The sequence below is a fragment of the Equus caballus genome, chromosome 23 (genome assembly GCF_041296265.1).
Source record: "Equus caballus isolate H_3958 breed thoroughbred chromosome 23, TB-T2T, whole genome shotgun sequence".
NCBI lineage: Eukaryota > Metazoa > Chordata > Mammalia > Perissodactyla > Equidae > Equus > Equus caballus.
The window spans coordinates 19212746-19231260 of NC_091706.1; the positions used below are offsets into that span (position 1 = coordinate 19212746).

General features: G+C 43.4%; 1 protein-coding gene across 1 annotated transcript in view; it reads right to left on the reverse strand.

The window, feature by feature from the left end:
* Positions 1 to 17392, reverse strand: part of LOC100055179 (solute carrier family 28 member 3) — a 30505-nt gene extending 13113 nt beyond the window's left edge. The window contains exons 1-9 of the mRNA XM_014735398.3: positions 17089 to 17392; positions 11449 to 11615; positions 10161 to 10252; positions 8593 to 8782; positions 7366 to 7510; positions 6005 to 6118; positions 5308 to 5385; positions 3154 to 3234; positions 1708 to 1788 (exon numbers count right to left, since the gene is read on the reverse strand). Of these exons, the coding sequence (XP_014590884.2) occupies positions 1708 to 1788; positions 3154 to 3234; positions 5308 to 5385; positions 6005 to 6118; positions 7366 to 7510; positions 8593 to 8782; positions 10161 to 10252; positions 11449 to 11558 (891 nt within the window). The 5' untranslated portion in view covers positions 11559 to 11615; positions 17089 to 17392. The remainder of the gene's footprint in view (positions 1 to 1707; positions 1789 to 3153; positions 3235 to 5307; positions 5386 to 6004; positions 6119 to 7365; positions 7511 to 8592; positions 8783 to 10160; positions 10253 to 11448; positions 11616 to 17088) is intronic.
* Between the last annotated feature and the right edge of the window lie 1123 nt (positions 17393 to 18515).

The following is an 18515-nucleotide window of genomic DNA, read 5'->3' on the forward strand; positions in this document are numbered from 1 at the left end:
ACCTGAGACCAGCTCCATCAGCATCACCTGGGAACTCCTTAGACATGCAAATTCTCAGACTTATTGAATCAGAAACTCTGGGGGTGGGGCCAGCAATCCTGTTTTAACAGCCTTCCAGGTGCTTCTGATGCATGCTGGAGTTTGAAAGCCTACACCCTAGCTGTCTGGGTCATTTGAACTCTAGGTCAGTGTGCGTACAGAATCATGTGTAAAGTTTGCAGAGTGTGCAAGGCCAATTCACACAAGGCCCCCACTTAGCCTGGGACTGGACTCCGCTGGCTGGCACACTTTTCTAAGGTTGGAACACCATTGGCTAAGTAACTCTGCCCAGTGGCCTGGCCTTGAGAACTGGGGATTCCCAGGCCTCTGTGGCTTCCCATCTTCCAGCTTCATCTCGACAGACTTTAAATCTCCTTGCTGACACCACAGGGAAATAGAGATATAAGCATAAAATAAATAACAAGGACAGGTGCCCAGAGGCCTTTTCCTAATGAGAATCAAGACCCCTTCTTCCCCTTGGGTGGAAAGGAATCAGGTAGAGTGCAGTTGTAAAGGCTTGAGGCCCCTCAAGAAGGGCAGGCAGCCTGCAGCCTGGGCTTTCCATAAATAATAGCTCAACTTTTAGCATATTAGGTACCAAAGTGAGCATGTGTGCAATTTTACAATTTTATCATTTCTAATGGTTCTGTAAGAGTGAATGTGTTGAGCGTCAATTTATGGACTGAATAGAAATTCAGTACATGAGCCCTCTTACCCCACAGGTAGGAGGAATCAACTCAAGATGGTGCCCTGATTAGTCCAGAGAGATCTTATGACTGTAATTACAATAATTTGAACTCCTAGGGAAGGAAGCATGGGCCCTGCTCTGAAGACTGTGCCCCAGGTTAGCAACCTAGGCTGGCCGATAAGAAGGCTCAGCTGCCTGGAGCAGTCGTAAGCCTGGGATCCACAGCCATGTGTTTTTCTGGGTGACTATTTTTGCTTCAAATCCAATTTCCTTGGGCAGCCGTGCTAGTGAGCACTCACACTTGGTTTCCTTGGCATGTAACTCCATTCTGCCTGAAGCTCCATGTGCAGAGTGATGAGGACAATTATTCTTATTTCTCACTCCTCTGCCCCTTAGGAATGCCCTGTTTTGAGAGACACCCCTTTTGTGCCATATTTCTTTGCTTAAATGGACTTCAGGAAAAAGAGCATCTAACCATGGGATGGATCAGGGAGTGAAAATACTTTTGCTCATCAGCGTTGTTCCTCAGGCTCAGCAAAGACAGACTGTTGGCCAGTTCAGACAAGTTGAGAATGAACTCAGGTATCTATACAGCTGCACAGTTGTAGGTGGGAGCCTTTCCTGGCCTCTTTCATCGCCCCAGCCTTACACTACAGCATGTGAGGCTACCTGCTATGGGTTTGCAGGCATGAGATAGTGGTGAACTCCATGTGAGTGAATGAGCTGCTCACCTCTGAAGGGTGAGCCAGAAGCCTCAACAATTCTATAAACTTAGAAAAGATTGGTTGAGAATCTATGCATGAGAAGTCCAATGCTTTGACAAAGCGATTCAGACTTTGTCAGTCCTGAGGGTTCCTTTTTTGACACTCTTCCCTCTACACTAAAAGAAATAAAACCATCATATTTTTTTATTTCACTTTCTGGAAAAAGTGTCCATTTCAGCAGGTGTTTGGTTTTGTTTTGTTGGTATTACAACTTACGTATCCAAAGAATACATTGCAAGCAGCAACTACAGATTCAATAGGAGATGATCCCACAGTAACCAGCATGAGCCATCCAACCTAAAAGGGGACAAGGGACAAAGTCAGTGAAGAGCCATTTATATACACAAAACTTCAGAGTAGGGATAAAACCTTTGGAGGAAAATGCTGAGGCCTTCAACAACTGTAGGCAGGCCAGCAATGTGCTAACTGTGAGGATATTTTACCTAGTCCTCAGAGCAGGCCAATCACACCCTCCTATTGGAGGGGTAAGTCTGAGTCATTGCACATACTTTCAACATTATATGAATGAATTTCTCTGAAACGTTGTGGACCAGCCATAAGTTATAATAATTGCTGACAGTCATGGCAGGCTTACTGCATTCCAGGCAGTTTTGAGCCCTTGATCTGAGTAACGCTTTAATCCACACAATAACCCTTTGAGGGAGGTCCTATAATTATGCCCATTTGATAGAAGTGGAAACTGAGGCACAGAACAGTTTAGCTGTTTTGTCAAAAACCACCCAGCTAATAAGTAGTGGGGTGTAGTTTATGTTTGGCTTTTTCTTCTTAACTCTCAATCTAACACGGTTTATCGTCCCACTTTCATGGTGCCCCTTCCAGCTGGAGACTGTGGTTCCCACCCTAGGATGGGGACTTCCTGTGGCATTCTTTCTCCTTAGACATGAACACAGCAATTCTAAATGTTTAAATCAACAATCAGAAAATTGCAGGCCCTGGTTCTCTTGCTGAAATACTGAATTCTGCCGGTATTCTGGTTCTCTCTCTCTCTCCATTTTATTTATTGACAGGGATCCAAGGAGGGCTGGGTTGTGCCCAAACCCTGTGTGCACGGCCTTGCTCTCATGTGCGTTCAAACTAGCTTACACGTTTCATAGATTTCTGGTCTAACATGTGATTGTAGGACTGACAGTTGCTGGGCCAGCAGGAATGAGATTAACTTTTTCGACTTTAAAAAAAAATTTATGGGCTTATAAAACTCCCTCAGGAGTGAAAAGCAGGTTCCCCTTCCTGCTCTGATTCTCTAGTAGCTTCCAGACCAGAGTGCCCCCTTTTGGAACCTCCTGTGGAAAAGCAGTGACTCTGCATAAGGCACAGGGTGGTCGACAAGATGGAGGACAGTGCTGTTCTCCCCGGCAGGTGTGGGACCTGTGGGAGTCAATTCTGTGGCTAAAGAAGCAATTGCTAAGGTGTCATGAAGATATCAGTGGGTTGCAAGTCAAAGCCCTGTCAGAAGTCCCTGAGATAGACTTCCCTCTAGGGACACGTAGGATTTTTGGGTTTGAATCCAGTAACTTGGAGAGTGCGATGAATCTTAGTGTGAAAAGAGAGTCACTTTGTAAAACTCTGAATAAAAAGTATTTAGGACTTTGTCCCTGAAATAATCAGCTCTATGCCTGTCACCCATCCCTTCTGGTCCCGTACCTTTCTAATGATCCACTGCATCAGTCCAAGATAGTAGAGCACGGACATGACGGCACCAAAAAAAACCACCATTGGCAGGACCTGGGGGAGGAGATGAAAGTAATCATGGGCTAACGTTGCCATCAGGAGTATTAGTAGGTTTCAGATAAGTCTCCTTCTTTCTACCTCCTTTTCCTCTGAAACATTGTAAAAATACTGGAAATGCCTCTTGAACTAAACAGTACTTTTATCAGGCAGCTGCCCCATCTACAGTCTCTTATCTAATTTGCTCTAGATAATCTTGAGTATATTTCATAGGAAACTTGACATTTTATTTCCCCTCTGCTATAATGATCTTTTCTTCCTTTAGTGTCTCAGAGAAGGAATGAAGGTTTGGAGGAATTTGTAATAATTAGGCCCAACACACTGAAGGCCACTGATGGGTGTTCTTGTTCTGATATTAAAAAGACATGAGCTTCACCACTTATTAGCAGAGTAACCTGGGTCAAGATTAAGTCCCAGCAACCTCAGATCCTCATTCAAAGTGGCTGCACAGATCAGATAGAGCACGGTAGGTCCTCACACACAGTGCCTCCTATGGAGGAAGCATCCACTTTTTGAGCTTTTAGAATGATAATTATTTTACTTATAGACTTTTGATCACTAAGAAATGGTTAAACTTTGGAAACCAGCTTACATCTGTGTTCACAAAGGTTGTCCTTTCCTAGATCCTATTTTCCTGATGCTCTTTGGGTGCCTTCAGTGCAGCCTGGGTGTCTACAGGGAGCCGTGTCTCCCCTGCAGACACCACACAGAGCTGCGGTCTCAGTCCCTCCCCACCCCTACCCCTCCACACCCCTTCCCCTCTGCTCCCCAGCTAACTGGCCAGGGACAAGCTGCCGGCAGAGGCTCAGAATGACTGAGGACAATTTGTACAGGATCCAATTTAGGAAACTCTATTAATACTATATGTTAAAAGACATTCTGAACCCTCATTCAGAGCTCACGCACTTACGTGATTTTGTTGACTTTAATGGGCAGGCAGAGCCTTCCTGAAAGCATCAGGGAGTTGAAGGGGATCATCTCTTAAATGTGCCCAAAGGAATTCTGTGCTTGTAGAGAGGATGGAGGCTACTGCCCTGAGGGGAGCAGGAGGGAGGCCTGAAGACACTGGTGCAGTCTGGGCAGCAAGTCACACTTTCTTTGTGACTTTATTTTTTCCCATTCTGGATTGAGATCAGATATGAGCATATTTCCATCTTAATTTGTAAACACTTGACCTTTCAGAGATGGCTTAGTTATCTCAGCACCAAAGCATCAAATCAGCAGTTTAAGAAAATATCCAGCCTAACAGTTGGCCTAACTGAAACTGGGGTAATTTGCAGGTAAATTGAGAGTCCCTAAGTGAGAAGACAGTTTAGAAGTGTAGGAAGAATAATATACCACAAAAAGGAAAGCTGAAGAAAAAGCCAAATGCATCTTTCTGACTCATCGACAGGAATCTGTAGGGACTTCCCAGAGGACAATGACTTCCTGGGTCTTATGAGAGCCCCAGGAGGGAATCGATGAGGCCCAGGCATGGGGCCAGGTTGACTTTCCACTGTAAAATAACATCCTTCTTTGGCTGGGAGAAGGCCCAGCCCCCAGGCCTCCCTAGGCAAAGATACTGCTGAAGGAAAATGGGAACGGTTTAGCATGAGGATGGTTCTGGAAGGACAGAGGCTGATGTGGGTGACCAGCTGTCCTGTCTAGCCTGGGACTGAGGATTTCCTGTGGGTGCACCTGTTGCTGATTCTGGACATGGAAGCCATTAGTGGCCGTATGCCTGTTCATGGCCAGGTACCTAATGTTCTTTTCCCTGGAATCTCAGATACTGTTGCCCTGCATGATTTTTCATAAGTATCTCTGACAATGCTACAGGCCCTCCAAAAGTATTCCAATATTTCTGACTACTCTACATGTTTCACTTAATGCTATAGTAACAAAGTAAAACATTTGCAATCCATCAACTTCAGATAAAATTGTCATGAGAAAGGACAGTGGTGTGCTGTGCACCTATGACATGCCCAGCAGCTGTATGCCTGGTTTATGGTAGTTGAGTTCCACCCGAACATCCACAAAGACAGAGAAGTTATTGAAAAGGATGTGACTCTGTAGACAAGGATTTGGCTTTACCTTAAATGCAAAGAAGTGGTCTGTGTAGTTCTCACCAAAGACAAAGGAAGCACCAGCATCTGTGTACTCCAGGAAGGTCTGAGATAAAGAAAGGACAAGAGCAGATCATTATAACCCCTGAAGCCGTGGTTACCGTCCTCAGGACCCACCAGGCCCTGAAGAGGGTGAGGACCCAGCAAATTTGTTGGATAAACTTGGAGAGTTAATTTTCTCACTTTCCTCCCTCCAGTGGGTGGAAGGGAAGTGTATTTTTGAACTATAACTGTGCACAGTTTTCCTGGCATTTCTAACATTCAATCTGACTCTAGGGTGCTGAAGAGTAAGCTGGGTGTGGTAATTGCTCCAGAAGCAATAGATGGCACATGGGTGACACTGCTGACCACTACATGCAAAGAGAGCCTGTCTCTCTGTTTGTGGAACCATCTCAGAAGAGTGACACCCCTTTGGCAGGATGAAGGGGGCAACAGGGATAGGGGAGAGATGTAGTGGATGGTATGGGTGAGGGGCAACAATAATATCAATAAACTGGACAGATTAACATTTTCCGCACAGAATTGTTTGTCTAACTCATGGTATGAAATTAAAATTTGATTCAATACATGAAGACAAATAAATCTATTTCTTACATATCTTGAGGCTTATATTCAAATGTTAAAAGCCACTATAAAAGTAAGATGTTCTATTGAACCCAACTTACCTCAATTTTGTTGCCCAACCACTGAAAAGCCCAACGTCCAGGGCCCGTCCTTAGTATTAAGAGCCCAAGAAGAAACTGTAACCCAATTCCCCAAAAGACAGGCCTCCAGCGAACCTATGCAGAAAGATGGAGAGAGATGTGTCTTATTAGAGGATGAATGCTGACCTCAGCATAAACGCCCAGAGGATCACTGTTTCCTTGGAAGATTCTCACACGTGGCCTGTGACCCACCTTCTCTGGGAGGCCCAAGCAGTCATGAGCAGAGAGTCTCTTGATAGACTCATATGCAGAAGTCTCAGGGCTGTATTCCCTCTTTCTAAACCTGAGTTTGACACCTTCAGTCTCAGGGGAGTATGGAACCATTATGTAATGATAAAAAAACTCAGATCCAAAGAGTAGTCTTAGCAGGGCCATAAGGAGGAAGAATCTAGCCTTGATGGTCATGCTCTAAATATTCAATACATATAATTATTTCCCCTTCTGGAAATGGAGAGGCAGAACATGACTTCTCTGTGTGCCCTAGGTTTGTTGATCTGACAAACTGTAAGTGAATTAAGTGAAAGAAATTCCACCCTGTTGAAGTGCTCTCATTTCAACGTAAAAGGAAGCAATTATCTGTAACACAGACCCAGGGAGAGCAGAGTCATGGACAATCAGCTGCTTTCATTTTTGGTGCAGAGATGAATGGCCTGCAAAGAACTATGGGATTGGAGGCCTAGAACACGGCAGAGATGTTCACAGGGGAAAGAATTTTATCATATTAGGTGACCTTTGTCTCTAATGCTTTTTTTTTGAGGGGTCAACCTTTCAGCCAGTAAAGTCTCCCAGGATTTGCCATTATGAGTCACTTGTGAAGAATTGATGTCTCAGAATTCTTGCCCATGTATTGGGTTACTGACTGACAGAACAAGGATGAGAAGGGAATTCAGTGTGAACACAACTGTTGCAGGAAAAATTTTTGGAGTGAAATAGCCAAGATTGAAGAAGAAATTTGATAAACTGCAGGATCCAATGGTAGAATATTAGATTATTTACTGGTCTGGGGAAATCTGGATCAAAATGGATGAGTTTTCATTGAATGTGTGTTTAATGGGGAGAGGAGGGTACAGAAGTAGAAGTTGGACTTGACACGACAGAACATCTCACTGATTGTGTGACTGGAAAATTACTGAGAATGAACAATGAGAAAGTGACAGTTCTATGAACGTTCAGGAAGAAGGGCCCCCTAGCCACTCAAAATAACACAGTAAGGTAAGAAAAATACTGAATAACAGTTAAATCCTCTCACACTCAATATTTAGAGCAATTCACACCTGAGAAAAAAGAAGGAAAAAACAAAAAAGGATCAATTTCATACTTACTTTGGTTGGGTGCTTGGAAAATAGAAATAGCAGGATAATGTACACTATGAGCCCACCAAAGGACACCAACTGCCGTTGGCCCAGTTTGGCGGTGTCAAAGATCAGCCAGAAAACAACTCCCAGGATCAGAGAGCTCCAAATCACCCTAAGAGAACCAGAAAGGGAGCATCTTTTGTTGTATTTATGGCATTGTTTGTAGCATCCAAGTGCTAACTTGAAAATCTTAATCAGGCTTAAACTAACAAACAAAGAATATTAAGAGTAACACACTCTGGCAACAGAAGTTATACATCCAGAAATTGCAACAGACCCTCTTTTGTTGTGGCTATAATGCAAACATTAGCAATGTGTCCCCCTCATTCCACAGCCCTTGGGCCCTTCAAGGATATATAAAGGGGTCAGAGAGAAGAAAGGATGTTTGGAGAGAAGTTTTGTGATTTTTTGAGAGATCTATGGGGATTCCTCATCTCCATTTTGGACAATGGGTGAGGTGTTAACTTCTTCCCTTTTAGAGAGAATTTGAAATGCATTCTTTGCAGTTAGGGTACCTCACCCGAGCACCAGAGAGCCAACTCGGACTTTAACGTACATTCAACTCCTTGGGGAATCTGGTGGGCATGAGAAGGTTGACACATGGCTTGGATGGCAGAACTAGAAAGGGTGCTGTGTTGGGATTGCACAACACTGGTTTATTAGGCCAAGGATGTGTGAAGTTTCCTGGTAGATCCCAGGTGGGCCATGCTGGGGAGAATGGGTCCTGGGTCCTACCAAGGAGGGCCACGTGGAGGGAGAGGAGGTCTCATAGAGAGAGACTGTGAGAAACGCCCTGAGTGGTCACCTGCGAGCCACGGGCTCCTGTAGGACAGGGTTGGCTTTAGTAATTCACAGACCCTTCCTCCCAAGGAGGCCATCTTTGTGCCTAGAGCAGAGGGTCACCTCCGCAAAGGAGAACCATCCCATCGTTTGGACAACATCTTATCATTTAGTGGCAGTTGAAATTAAGGCAGTTTGTAGGGACATTTGAACACATCTCGAACGAGTCCTCACCTTATCCAGGCCTTGATTTCCTGTTTGTAAAATGAAAGGATTTTAACAGATTATTCCCTAGGTTGCCGCTAGCTTGAATATCCCATAAATGAGGAAGCAATTTCAGAACACAGTTTTGGAAGAGTTTTCGAAAAGACTAAGCTCCCCTTCAACAGCAGTAAGAGAACCAACTGCATTTACCACTTCAGCCAGAACCAATGGCTGTCCAGAAACTCTCTGCCAGGAGACAGGAGCCCGTCAATTTGATGCTCATATTTGGGAATAAAGTGATCCCAGACCACAAAGAAGATGGCAGCCACGGTGATCACGAAGAGAAGAAGGGCTCGGTGAAAGTTGAGCACACACGCAGAAATCACCATAGCCAGCCAACCTGTCAGGAAGCAAACACAGATGGGGGCCATCGGCACCAGCTGGAGACCAGCCACAGCACCAATTGGGTCTGCCAAGGGGAGCTTCAATCAAGGGACCATTGAATGCGGGAGTGCTCGTGTTTTTGGGGGGGCTTCTGTTGTTTTTCCAAGCAAGTCCCTAACGGTCTCACCATGAACACTAGGAGGATGGTGTGCTAGGTCTTTTTCTCTCATAGAACCTTCTGAGTTCTTGAATCCTGATGCTTTATCACTGGGCCTCTCACTCAGTACTACCCACTTTTTCTGGCATTCAGACTCAGCAGGTGAGCTTCCATCAGAGAAAGGCCAGGAGTTGAAGCCACCACTGACTAAAGGTCTTGATTCTCCTGGTTTGCAGCTCAGGTTTGGCCTAAGCTTGAGTAGGAAATCAGGCCCACCAACAATCTCTAAGTGTCCTGGGATCTCTACAGGAAAGGGGAAGGGGTGCGGCAATTACCAAGGGGGCTGCTTTTGAAGAAGAGGTTGTAGGATAAGAACAACAGGGTTTCCTGCTAAAGGTCAGCAAACATGGTCCGAGGTTAAATCTGGCTGCCACATGCTTTGTAGGTGGCAAGTTCAGCTGTATTTGTGTTTGTATTTGTATTCTACAAATAAAGTCTCATGGGAACACAGCCACACTGTATGCTTTTGTCCCATAAGGCAGAGTTATGTGGGTTTCGCCATATGGCGTGCAAAGCCTGAGACACCATCTGGCCTGGGACACGGAGAGTTTATGGCTGGTCCCTGTTCCTGCGGTGTGAGCATCAGCAGACCCACTGACCTCAGGGTGCAGCAATCTTGGGTTAAGGTCTCTGGACTTGGGTGGGAGGTCCCATCTTACAGACAGGAGTGCTCTTTAAAATGGGCTGCAGAGCCCTTTGCTTCGGAGAGAGCGTAACTGGATACCTGCTCATCTGTGAGGAGCTACGGTCCTGCCTTTAGGTAAGAGGAGTGGGCTCCCTGACTCCAGGCTCCTCCTCTCATGTTGTATTTGCATAGAGTATTAATTACTTATATTTCCCGCTGAAGTTAGATTTCTACCTCATGATTATCACCATGTTTTCCACTTACTTGGATGTGATGAACCAACCCTCAAATCGACACCACAGTCACAAAGGCCTCAGGAGTAGGGGACCTAAAAACTTAGCTGCTGGTACAAAAACTGGACAGGGAACCATTCTGCATAGGTGTCCTACGCTGAGACCCTCCCCTCCAGGGGCTTCCTTATTGATTCTCTCCCTCTCTGGATGATTCCGTGAGGTGTGGGGCAGGGGAAAGACTTATTTTCTTTCCACAGAAGGCTCATATTTGGGGGATCTGCAAAAAGAGGCACTCAATTCCATCCTCTTTGTTATTTACCTGCTAATAAGATGCCCCAGAAGATGTACTGAAGGGTGGTTTTGTGTTTTTGATAAAAATCCCAAACTCTACCATGCTTCCTTTCCAGATACCTGTAAGAGGACAAAAGCAAAAAGGCAGGCAGAAGTCAACACCAAAATCATGAAATAAACTGGCAGCTAAGGCTGGATGGGGCTTTGTAAATCAGCATGCAAACAACCAAACTCATGAATTGTGTGTCCTACAATGTAGAAATGGAAGACACTTTTCGTTTTAGACTAAAAGCAGCCATGTCTTGTATCTGCCTTTGCTGAGTGGATATGATTTGCTGAATTGAATGTGCCAGACCTTGAGGGGTTACAGAGATGAGAAAACGTGCTCTTGGAAATGGAGCAGGGGAGATGGAGAGCTATCCAAAAGGTAAAAATAAATCATAGGATGAGGGTGTTTCTCAGTGGCCTAAGAACCTCCACTAGCTGTTAAGCTGCTTTTATAAATGTCGATTTAAGAAAAGTAAAAAGCCAGATAGTGGTGTGGTGGTTAAGTTTGCACACTCCGCTTTGGTGGCCTAGGGTTTGCAGGTTTGGATCCCGGGCACGGACCTAGCACTGCTCATCAAGCCATGCTGTGGCAGAGTCCCACATAGTATTGGCACAGATTTTAGTTCAGTGACAGTCTTCCTTAAGAAAGAAGGGCCAATCTTCCTCATTAAAAATAAAATACAATGAACTCTCATCCCTTCTGGTTCCACAAAGTTTGAGTAAGCTGGTGGTTCCCTCTCCTCTCTCACCATACTTCATAATGGGATGCTGACACACGTCACTGGGTGCTTGAAATGTAAAGTAGGATTTGGTGGATTTGAGAGCTATTAACCAGTAGCTTGTAATATATCTTTCTTAGAAAAATCTAGAATTTTTGGCATGTTTTTGTTTGTCCCAAGTTTAGTTATGGGATGGTGGGTATGTTACCAGACTAAATGTGAGTCCCATTCTGGGTGAGTTAATCAATCTACACCAGAAGTAGTTGTCACACAAAACAGAAATTTTGTTTGCAGCAGGCAGGAAAGAAAATGGAGACCATAGGGAATAATTCACAAAGCTATGGCTCCTTGAGCACAGGGTGGTGGGTCCCTTTATTCGGGGTCGGGAATGAATATTCAAAGGGGAAGTTTTATCATCGCATGTAGAGGTGGGCAGAAGCTGGCACACTCGTGGTCTGAAATCATGCATTTACACGCATCACATGATCTAAAAATGGTTGCTTTGTCCCTCCCAGAGGAGAGTTTGGGATGTTACTGAGGGCAGATTACTTTAGCACAACTCCCCGCCTGTCTGCATAGGCGTCATTCTTGTTGGTCTGGTCAGGTTCAGAGCTATTGGGTCCAGGGTGGTCGTCACTTTGAACTCCTTTCTCCTGCATAGTTGAAACCGCATAAGCTCAAGACCCCGAAGTTGTTGGAGAGGTGAATGTCTGCACCTTTCAAGAAGATGAGAGAATTAGGTCAAACACAAAAGGTTAGAGTTTAGGCAGGACAAGAGAAGCGGGTTACAGTCCAGGGCTGGTGACAGAATCCCTCCTCTACTTTTATCCTGCTCCTCATTCTTGAGGGTATAGGTCAAAGGTCCATCTTCTGTAATTACTTCCTGAATTACAGCATGAATGTTGTCAGAGGGGCCGGTGGAGGAGTAGAATTTTTCCCACTGGTCTAAGGTAGGTTTGTGGGTCACCAGGCATGGCTCTTAATTGTTCATATCCTTGGTTAACAGGGAGGTGGCAGTCACAGCTCTCCGGCATGGAGACCATCATTTTGCCACGGTGTCTAGCTGCTTTGAGAAACAGGCTATTGCTCTCTTTAAGGATCCCAACATTTGGCCTAATCCTCCCAGAGTTATTCCTTGTCTTTCATGAAGGTACAAGTCAGATGGTTTGCTCAGGTCTGGTAAGGCCAGTGCAGGTGCTTCTATTTGGAAGTTTCTAAGCTTATTGAAAGCTTGGTCACATAGCTAATCCCTTTCAAAGGGGTCTATTTCTGGCCCTTGTAATTTGTCATAGAGAGGTTTAACAATCAACCCCAATTAGGGATCCTCGTGTGGCAGAAGCCATTCATCCCAGGAATACTCCTAGCTGCCTGGATGTTCTTGGTTGAGAAGTTGATATATTACCATTTTCCTCTCTTGAGGAAGGCTGTGCTGCCCTTTTGAAATATAAACCCCAAATACTTTAAAGTCTCTTTAGATATCAGTGTTTTTCCCTTAGACACTTGATATCCCTTAATGGCTAAGAAGTTTAACAAGGTCATTGTGTTTTCATCAGACATTTTCTTAGAAGGACTGGCTGCTAGGATGTCATGCACATACTGTAACACAATGCTTAGTTTTAATTTTAATTCCCTTAAACCTCTGTCCAGGATTTCCCCCAAAATTGTAAGGGAGTTTTTAAATCCATGGGGTAAGACAGCCCAGCAATGTTGTTGTTTCTGGCGGGAGTTTGGGTCCTCCCATTCAAAGGCAAAAATCTCTTGGGACTCGAGGTTCAAAGGGACGTAAAAGAAAGCATCTCTTAAATCTAGCGCTGTATGAAGCATGCTGTTCCAGGAAGATTAGCCAGCAGGTGTAAGGATTAGGTCCTACAGGATGTGGGTCTTGGGCTGTTTTCATTCACAGCCCTAAGGTCTTGAACAAATCTGTACTTCCCTTTTCCAGCTTTTTAATGGGCAAAATGGGAGTGTTACATGGGGATCAACATGGCCTGATTATTCCTTGTTTTAAAAGTTTGTCAATTACAGGAAAGATTTTTCTTATGGCTTCTGACTTTAGAGGGTATTGTTTTCCCAGAGGCCAGTGATCTATCTGCTTTAAGTCCACCTTTACAGGTATGACACTGGCTGCCTGTCTCATTTGTCCTTGTGTCAATACCTCCAAGTTGACTCAGCTTAGAATGTTTGGGGAATTTATTCCTTTTCAGGTACTGGTTTGTCTTGTAACAAGGCCATGAGCTCGACCTCCCAATTTTGGGGAAATTATATTTCTATTTTGTCTTGTTCCAAGTTTATTGAGGCCCCTAGTTTTGATAATATGTTCCTCCTGAGGAGAGGAACAGGGAATTCTGGCCAATATAGAAAACAATGTCTTAATGTTTTTGATCCTATTTCACAGATCAGGGGCTCTGGAAAACTTTTGGTCTCTCCTCTACTGATACTCCTTTTATATCACATGTTCTTCTTTGAAAAGTTTCCTTTCTGGGTATTTAACACCAGGAATGTGGCACCAGTATGGAGCAAAAATTCAGCATGCTCTCCTCCCACTGCTAAGGTTCCCTGGGGTTCTTCTGGGGAGATGAGGACAGGTTGCCTGGAGCCAACTGAGGAACCCCATGGCCCCATCACATCTTATCTGTAGTCATGGGAAGTTACCATGGCTTGGTCTTGTCGGATCCCTTCCCTCTCTGGGGTTGGTTTGGACAATCTCAATGCTCTTCTCATCTGTAGTTGCACACTGAGTAGGCCCCAACTTCATTGGTGGCCTTCTGGTCCAATGGTGGGGGCCAGGGTCACTCACCCATGGAATATTCTTCTCCTTTAGGTGACCTCGAGCAGACTGGAGGGCCACCAACAGCAGAGTATCTTGCCTCTACATCTCTTGGTCATCTTTCATTTCTTCTGTCATATCTCTGGTGTTGGGCACCCTGAAGGCTACCTCCACTAACTGCACAGAACTGGTATCAGGCCCTACCATCAACTTTTAGAGTTTCCTACAGATATCTGGAGCACTTTGAGATGTGAACAGGTATCAAGAACCACTTATATCAGTGACATTTACCCACATAATATAACCTAAGAAGGTTTATTATTATTTGGTAATATTTTAGTTATTTAATACACCCAATAAGCCTAAATAGCCTAAAATCTCCCACTTTATAGAAAGAACATATTCTTTGAGAAGTCTCAGGGTCCCATTGAAGCCCCCAAAAGACTTTACTTAGGATTTGAACCTTGGGGAAATGTGTGAAAAAAATATCAAAGGGCTTTAAAATACTTGGTCAAATAGGAAATAATGTTTAGTTACCCATTTAATCAAGGTGAAAACAGAAAATGTCAGAGGCAAACAGAGAGTGAAACAGTCTAAAAAGAAGACCCTAATAGAGAGACTTCAGTCACCTTGACTGTAGGAAATTATTTCAACGAAACATAGATTTTCTGTCTTGTAAGTAGACTCACTCAAAAATAAAGAAAAAAAAAAAACCTTCTGTAATCTCTTTGTCAAGAGTAGACCAAAACTTTAAGAAGATTATCCTTTTAAGAGAGACAAAGCCAAATTTGTAATTTTGTTAACCTACTTTTGATATAGAAACTCATTTATTTAATTGAATTTATTTTAATCTTAGTAAACCTGACTATGTATAAAACTCTTCTCGGGGATTTTACTTTCACAAACTTTCTGTCACCTGCTTCTTATATTTAGAATTTGTCCCACGTCTTCCCTCCCTTTTTATTTCTAGTACTGTAGGACAAATTTATCTTTTTTAACCAAACAATTAAACATATTTATACTCTTTATGTATCTTTTACTGAAAACATACATTTTACTTTTCTTGAGTACAGATATGTTTCTGTTATTAACTTTTAGTAGCTTCAATCACATATATTAATTAGAATTTTTAGCCCTTACAGACTTCGATTTTGTTTGCAAAAACTAAGAAGTAAGTAATTACATACTGTCTTTTACATTAGTATTCTGTGGCTTAGTATATTTATAAATACTTTTTATAACTTTTAGAAACGTTATTTTATAGTATAATCTTTTAATAAAATATAGGACATGTTTATTAATAGACCTGAACATCTTTTAGTTGTTTTTTAATAAGAAGGCAAAAGTAGATTAACCTTTATCTGATATTTTGACTTACTTAGAAATTATCTAGATATATAATGAATTTTTTATCATTTAATTTAACCAAGTAAAACTTCAAAGTTTTAACTTACCAAAGAGATTTTGGAAGTTATTCTAAATAGATATGTTATAAAATATAATTATCATTAAAAGCTTATCCATAAACTCTTACCTCACTTACATTTAAGCCATTTGTTTTTAACGATCATGTCCAGATTACTCACAAAGTCTTTATGTGACAACAGAGCAGCTAGCCATCATTTTAAGTTATTGAAGTACATATATTAGAACATATGATTACTGTTAAAAGTTCTCCTCCACACTTTTACCTTTTTACATCTATTTAGTTTACCTGTTTCCAATGAATATTTAGATTGCCTATAAAAACTTTATGAATTATCAGACAAAATTAGCTATTATTTTAAGTTATTAGTTTTGTTGACAAATTCTGTAACAGAGACAACACAAGTTTGACTCATGAAGGCTGTGTGTTTACATTACATCCTATGTTGATAACACTGAGGACATGTCTATTTTAATTAAACCAACAAACTTAAACGAGTTTTTATTTACCAAAGATCATTTTAGATCATGTCAACTTGAAAGACATCTGGGCTAGTTTCTATCACATTTAGAAATAATTTATATGGTGCTTATTTTAAGTCAATTAAATAGAGCTCTCTTTAGAAATGACACCATCCAGACACACACATAGAGACATATAGAAATTGGAAACAGAGATTTTTAAAAATTTCAGCCATGTCTCAGGCACAAAATTTAAAAGAATGCTGGATTCAAATTGTGACCTGTTCAGATGGCTAAAGAATTTTGTTAAAGATTTTTTTTTTCTTTTTGCTCTAAGGATCTTTTTTTTTTTTAAAAGATTTTATTTTTCCTTTTTCTCTCCAAAGCCCCCAAGTACATAGTTGTATATTCTTTGTTGTGGGTCCTTCTAGTTGTGGCATGTGGGACGCTGCCTCAGCATGGTTTGATGAACAGTGCCATGTCCGCGCCCAGGATTCGAACCAACGAAACACTGGGCTGCCTGCAGCGGAGCGTGGGAACTTAACCACTCAGCCACAGGGCGAGCCCCTCTAAGGATCATTTTTAATAGCTGGTTTTAAAGTCATTTTTTCTTTTAGCAGCGTCTGTGTATTAATCAAAGAATGCATGCCACTGTGAGAGGTTTGGAATCCTCTCTTTCAAAGTGGACTTTTTCTGGAACAAATTTCCCCAAAATGGCCATTACGATTTTAAAATATTTTAAAGGTCTACCTATTTTCACTTGCTTAGTTTCAGATCTGGAATTTTGGAGAAGGTGAAGTGGGGGAGCCCAGCAAGAGAGGAGGGAGGAGGAGCAGATTGGGCATTCTTTCCCTAGCATGTTTGTTTATTTAGTTATTTTTTCTTAAAGAGGCAGCAGGGGATTTTTTGTCTTGTTTAGAAACCTCAAAAATTAAAATAGGCAGAGCCAGCCCAGTGGCATTGTGGTTATGTTTATGTGCTCAACTTCAGCGGCCCAGGGTTGAAGGGTACGGATCCTGGGCATAGCCCTACACACTGTTCATCAAGCCTTGCTGTGGTGATGTCCCACATATACAATAGAGGAAGATTGGCAGAGATGTTAGCTCAATGACAATCTTCCTCACACATACACAAAAAAATAAAAATAAGCTTCCCCTTGGTTGTTTAATTTTTCATGACTGGCTTCGTCTCCAATTCTGAATGTAAATACACCAGTTTCAGTCAACTGAACTTGCCCCATTTTGGCCATTTTAAGGTGAGGTCTCTCTTAGCATGGTTAATTAACATTGGCTGAAGGGTGGATTTATATGTGCTCACAATCCCCACAGTATAATTTAAAATATAATTAGGCAAAAGAGGTGTAATCATTTTACATAAAGCCCATCATTTTTAGCTGGTCCTGCTGGAAAAGGTTAGCTCAAAGACAAAAACAACAAAAAACCCTGACAGATCCAATATCCAGTAAAACAAAAACTGGACCAAGTGCTGGGAGGGCAAGTACCTTGGCCCCATCGTGCACAAGTTCCATGACTCACCACAGTTGTCTTCTCAAGTCCTGAGCCTCATTTCTTCCATGAGCAAAAGCAAAGTCACCCTCTCGAAGGAGGACGGTTGAGGAGACTAAGGACCCCAGGAAGGTCCGATCTGGGAGAGGAGAGGCCGATTGAACGTCTCCAGAAGGAAGTGAGAGGGAAGGAAAAATGAGAGCCTTGAGTTTCCCCAAGGACGGCTGGTAAGGGAACTGAAGACAGAGAGATCCGAGAGGCCTGGAAGCCCGTCTATTGAGAAAACAGAGAGGGATAGAGGATCCTCTGCTGGGCGTGCCCACCCACTTTGTTCCAGATGGCTCAGCAGTTAAGACTCAGACTGCAGGGACCTAACCCCGCCTTGTACCACAGTTACAAGATAAGACTCAGACTCTGTGAGTCCAGATACCAGCTCCTTCTGTCACTGACACAACACAAAACACCAAAGGGCCCTCAAATGGGCTTCAAACCCCAGCAGTGACAAACTCAAATGGGCTTCAATCCCTCACTGCCCAAAGACTAGTCAGCAGGGATTGCTCCCATTGGCCAGAGCCAAGCTTCGGTTCTTCCGGGGTGGCCGGGTCACGCAATCCTTTCAATCACATGGAGATTGTCACTCCCTTGAGCCAGGCCACCTCTCGACAGAGACCTGAATCCCGAAGCCAGGCTCCAACATGTGAATCTTGGGACTCAAAACCAAGGCTGGGGCAGCCTTAAACCCAAGGGTCAGGCAACTGACTTTGTGAGACAACTTAAAGAAATCATACTTATAGTTGTGCCATGGGTTCGACACGGCTGACCTCCATCGAGTGATTCTCGGAGAAAAATTCTCAGAGTGGCTGCTGGGTCTCCTGATGGGGACGTGATGCTAGGCCAGCAGCAGTGACACCAAGAGGAAAGTCTCTCCTCATGATGCTCCCCCCTCAACCTCCAGTAGCAAGAACCGGTTCTCCATACGTTGGAAACCTGATGTTTGGAAGAATAGAGCCTGAGAGGGACAGAGGTCCCCTCTGGGTCACCAATTTGTACAGGTAGCGTGGGAGCAATGTTTGCATCTGATCACTTCGTCTGGGGAGGAAGGTGTCCACCCATAAGTGAGTGTGGAGAGGCCACAGGGCCATACCCACAATGATTGTCTCTATTTCTCCTGGGATGCTCCCGGTCCCCTCCAAACCTTCTCTGAGACCTGGCTTCCCTGCAGGTGCCTCTTTGCTCAATGACACATCTAACAGAATCCTCTGCTTCTCCTGCTTGAGGCTGGATGGAAGGAATTTACTCTCACACTTAACCATTGCCACTTCCAGGCCACTGGACAGCATTTCTAAAACAAGCAATTCTCGTCCCGTACAGGATTCCCAATCTCCAGGACCGCACAGGACCCTGGCCATAGTTGGGACCATCCCTCTCCTTGGTTAACGCCTCTGGTCCCCTCCTTC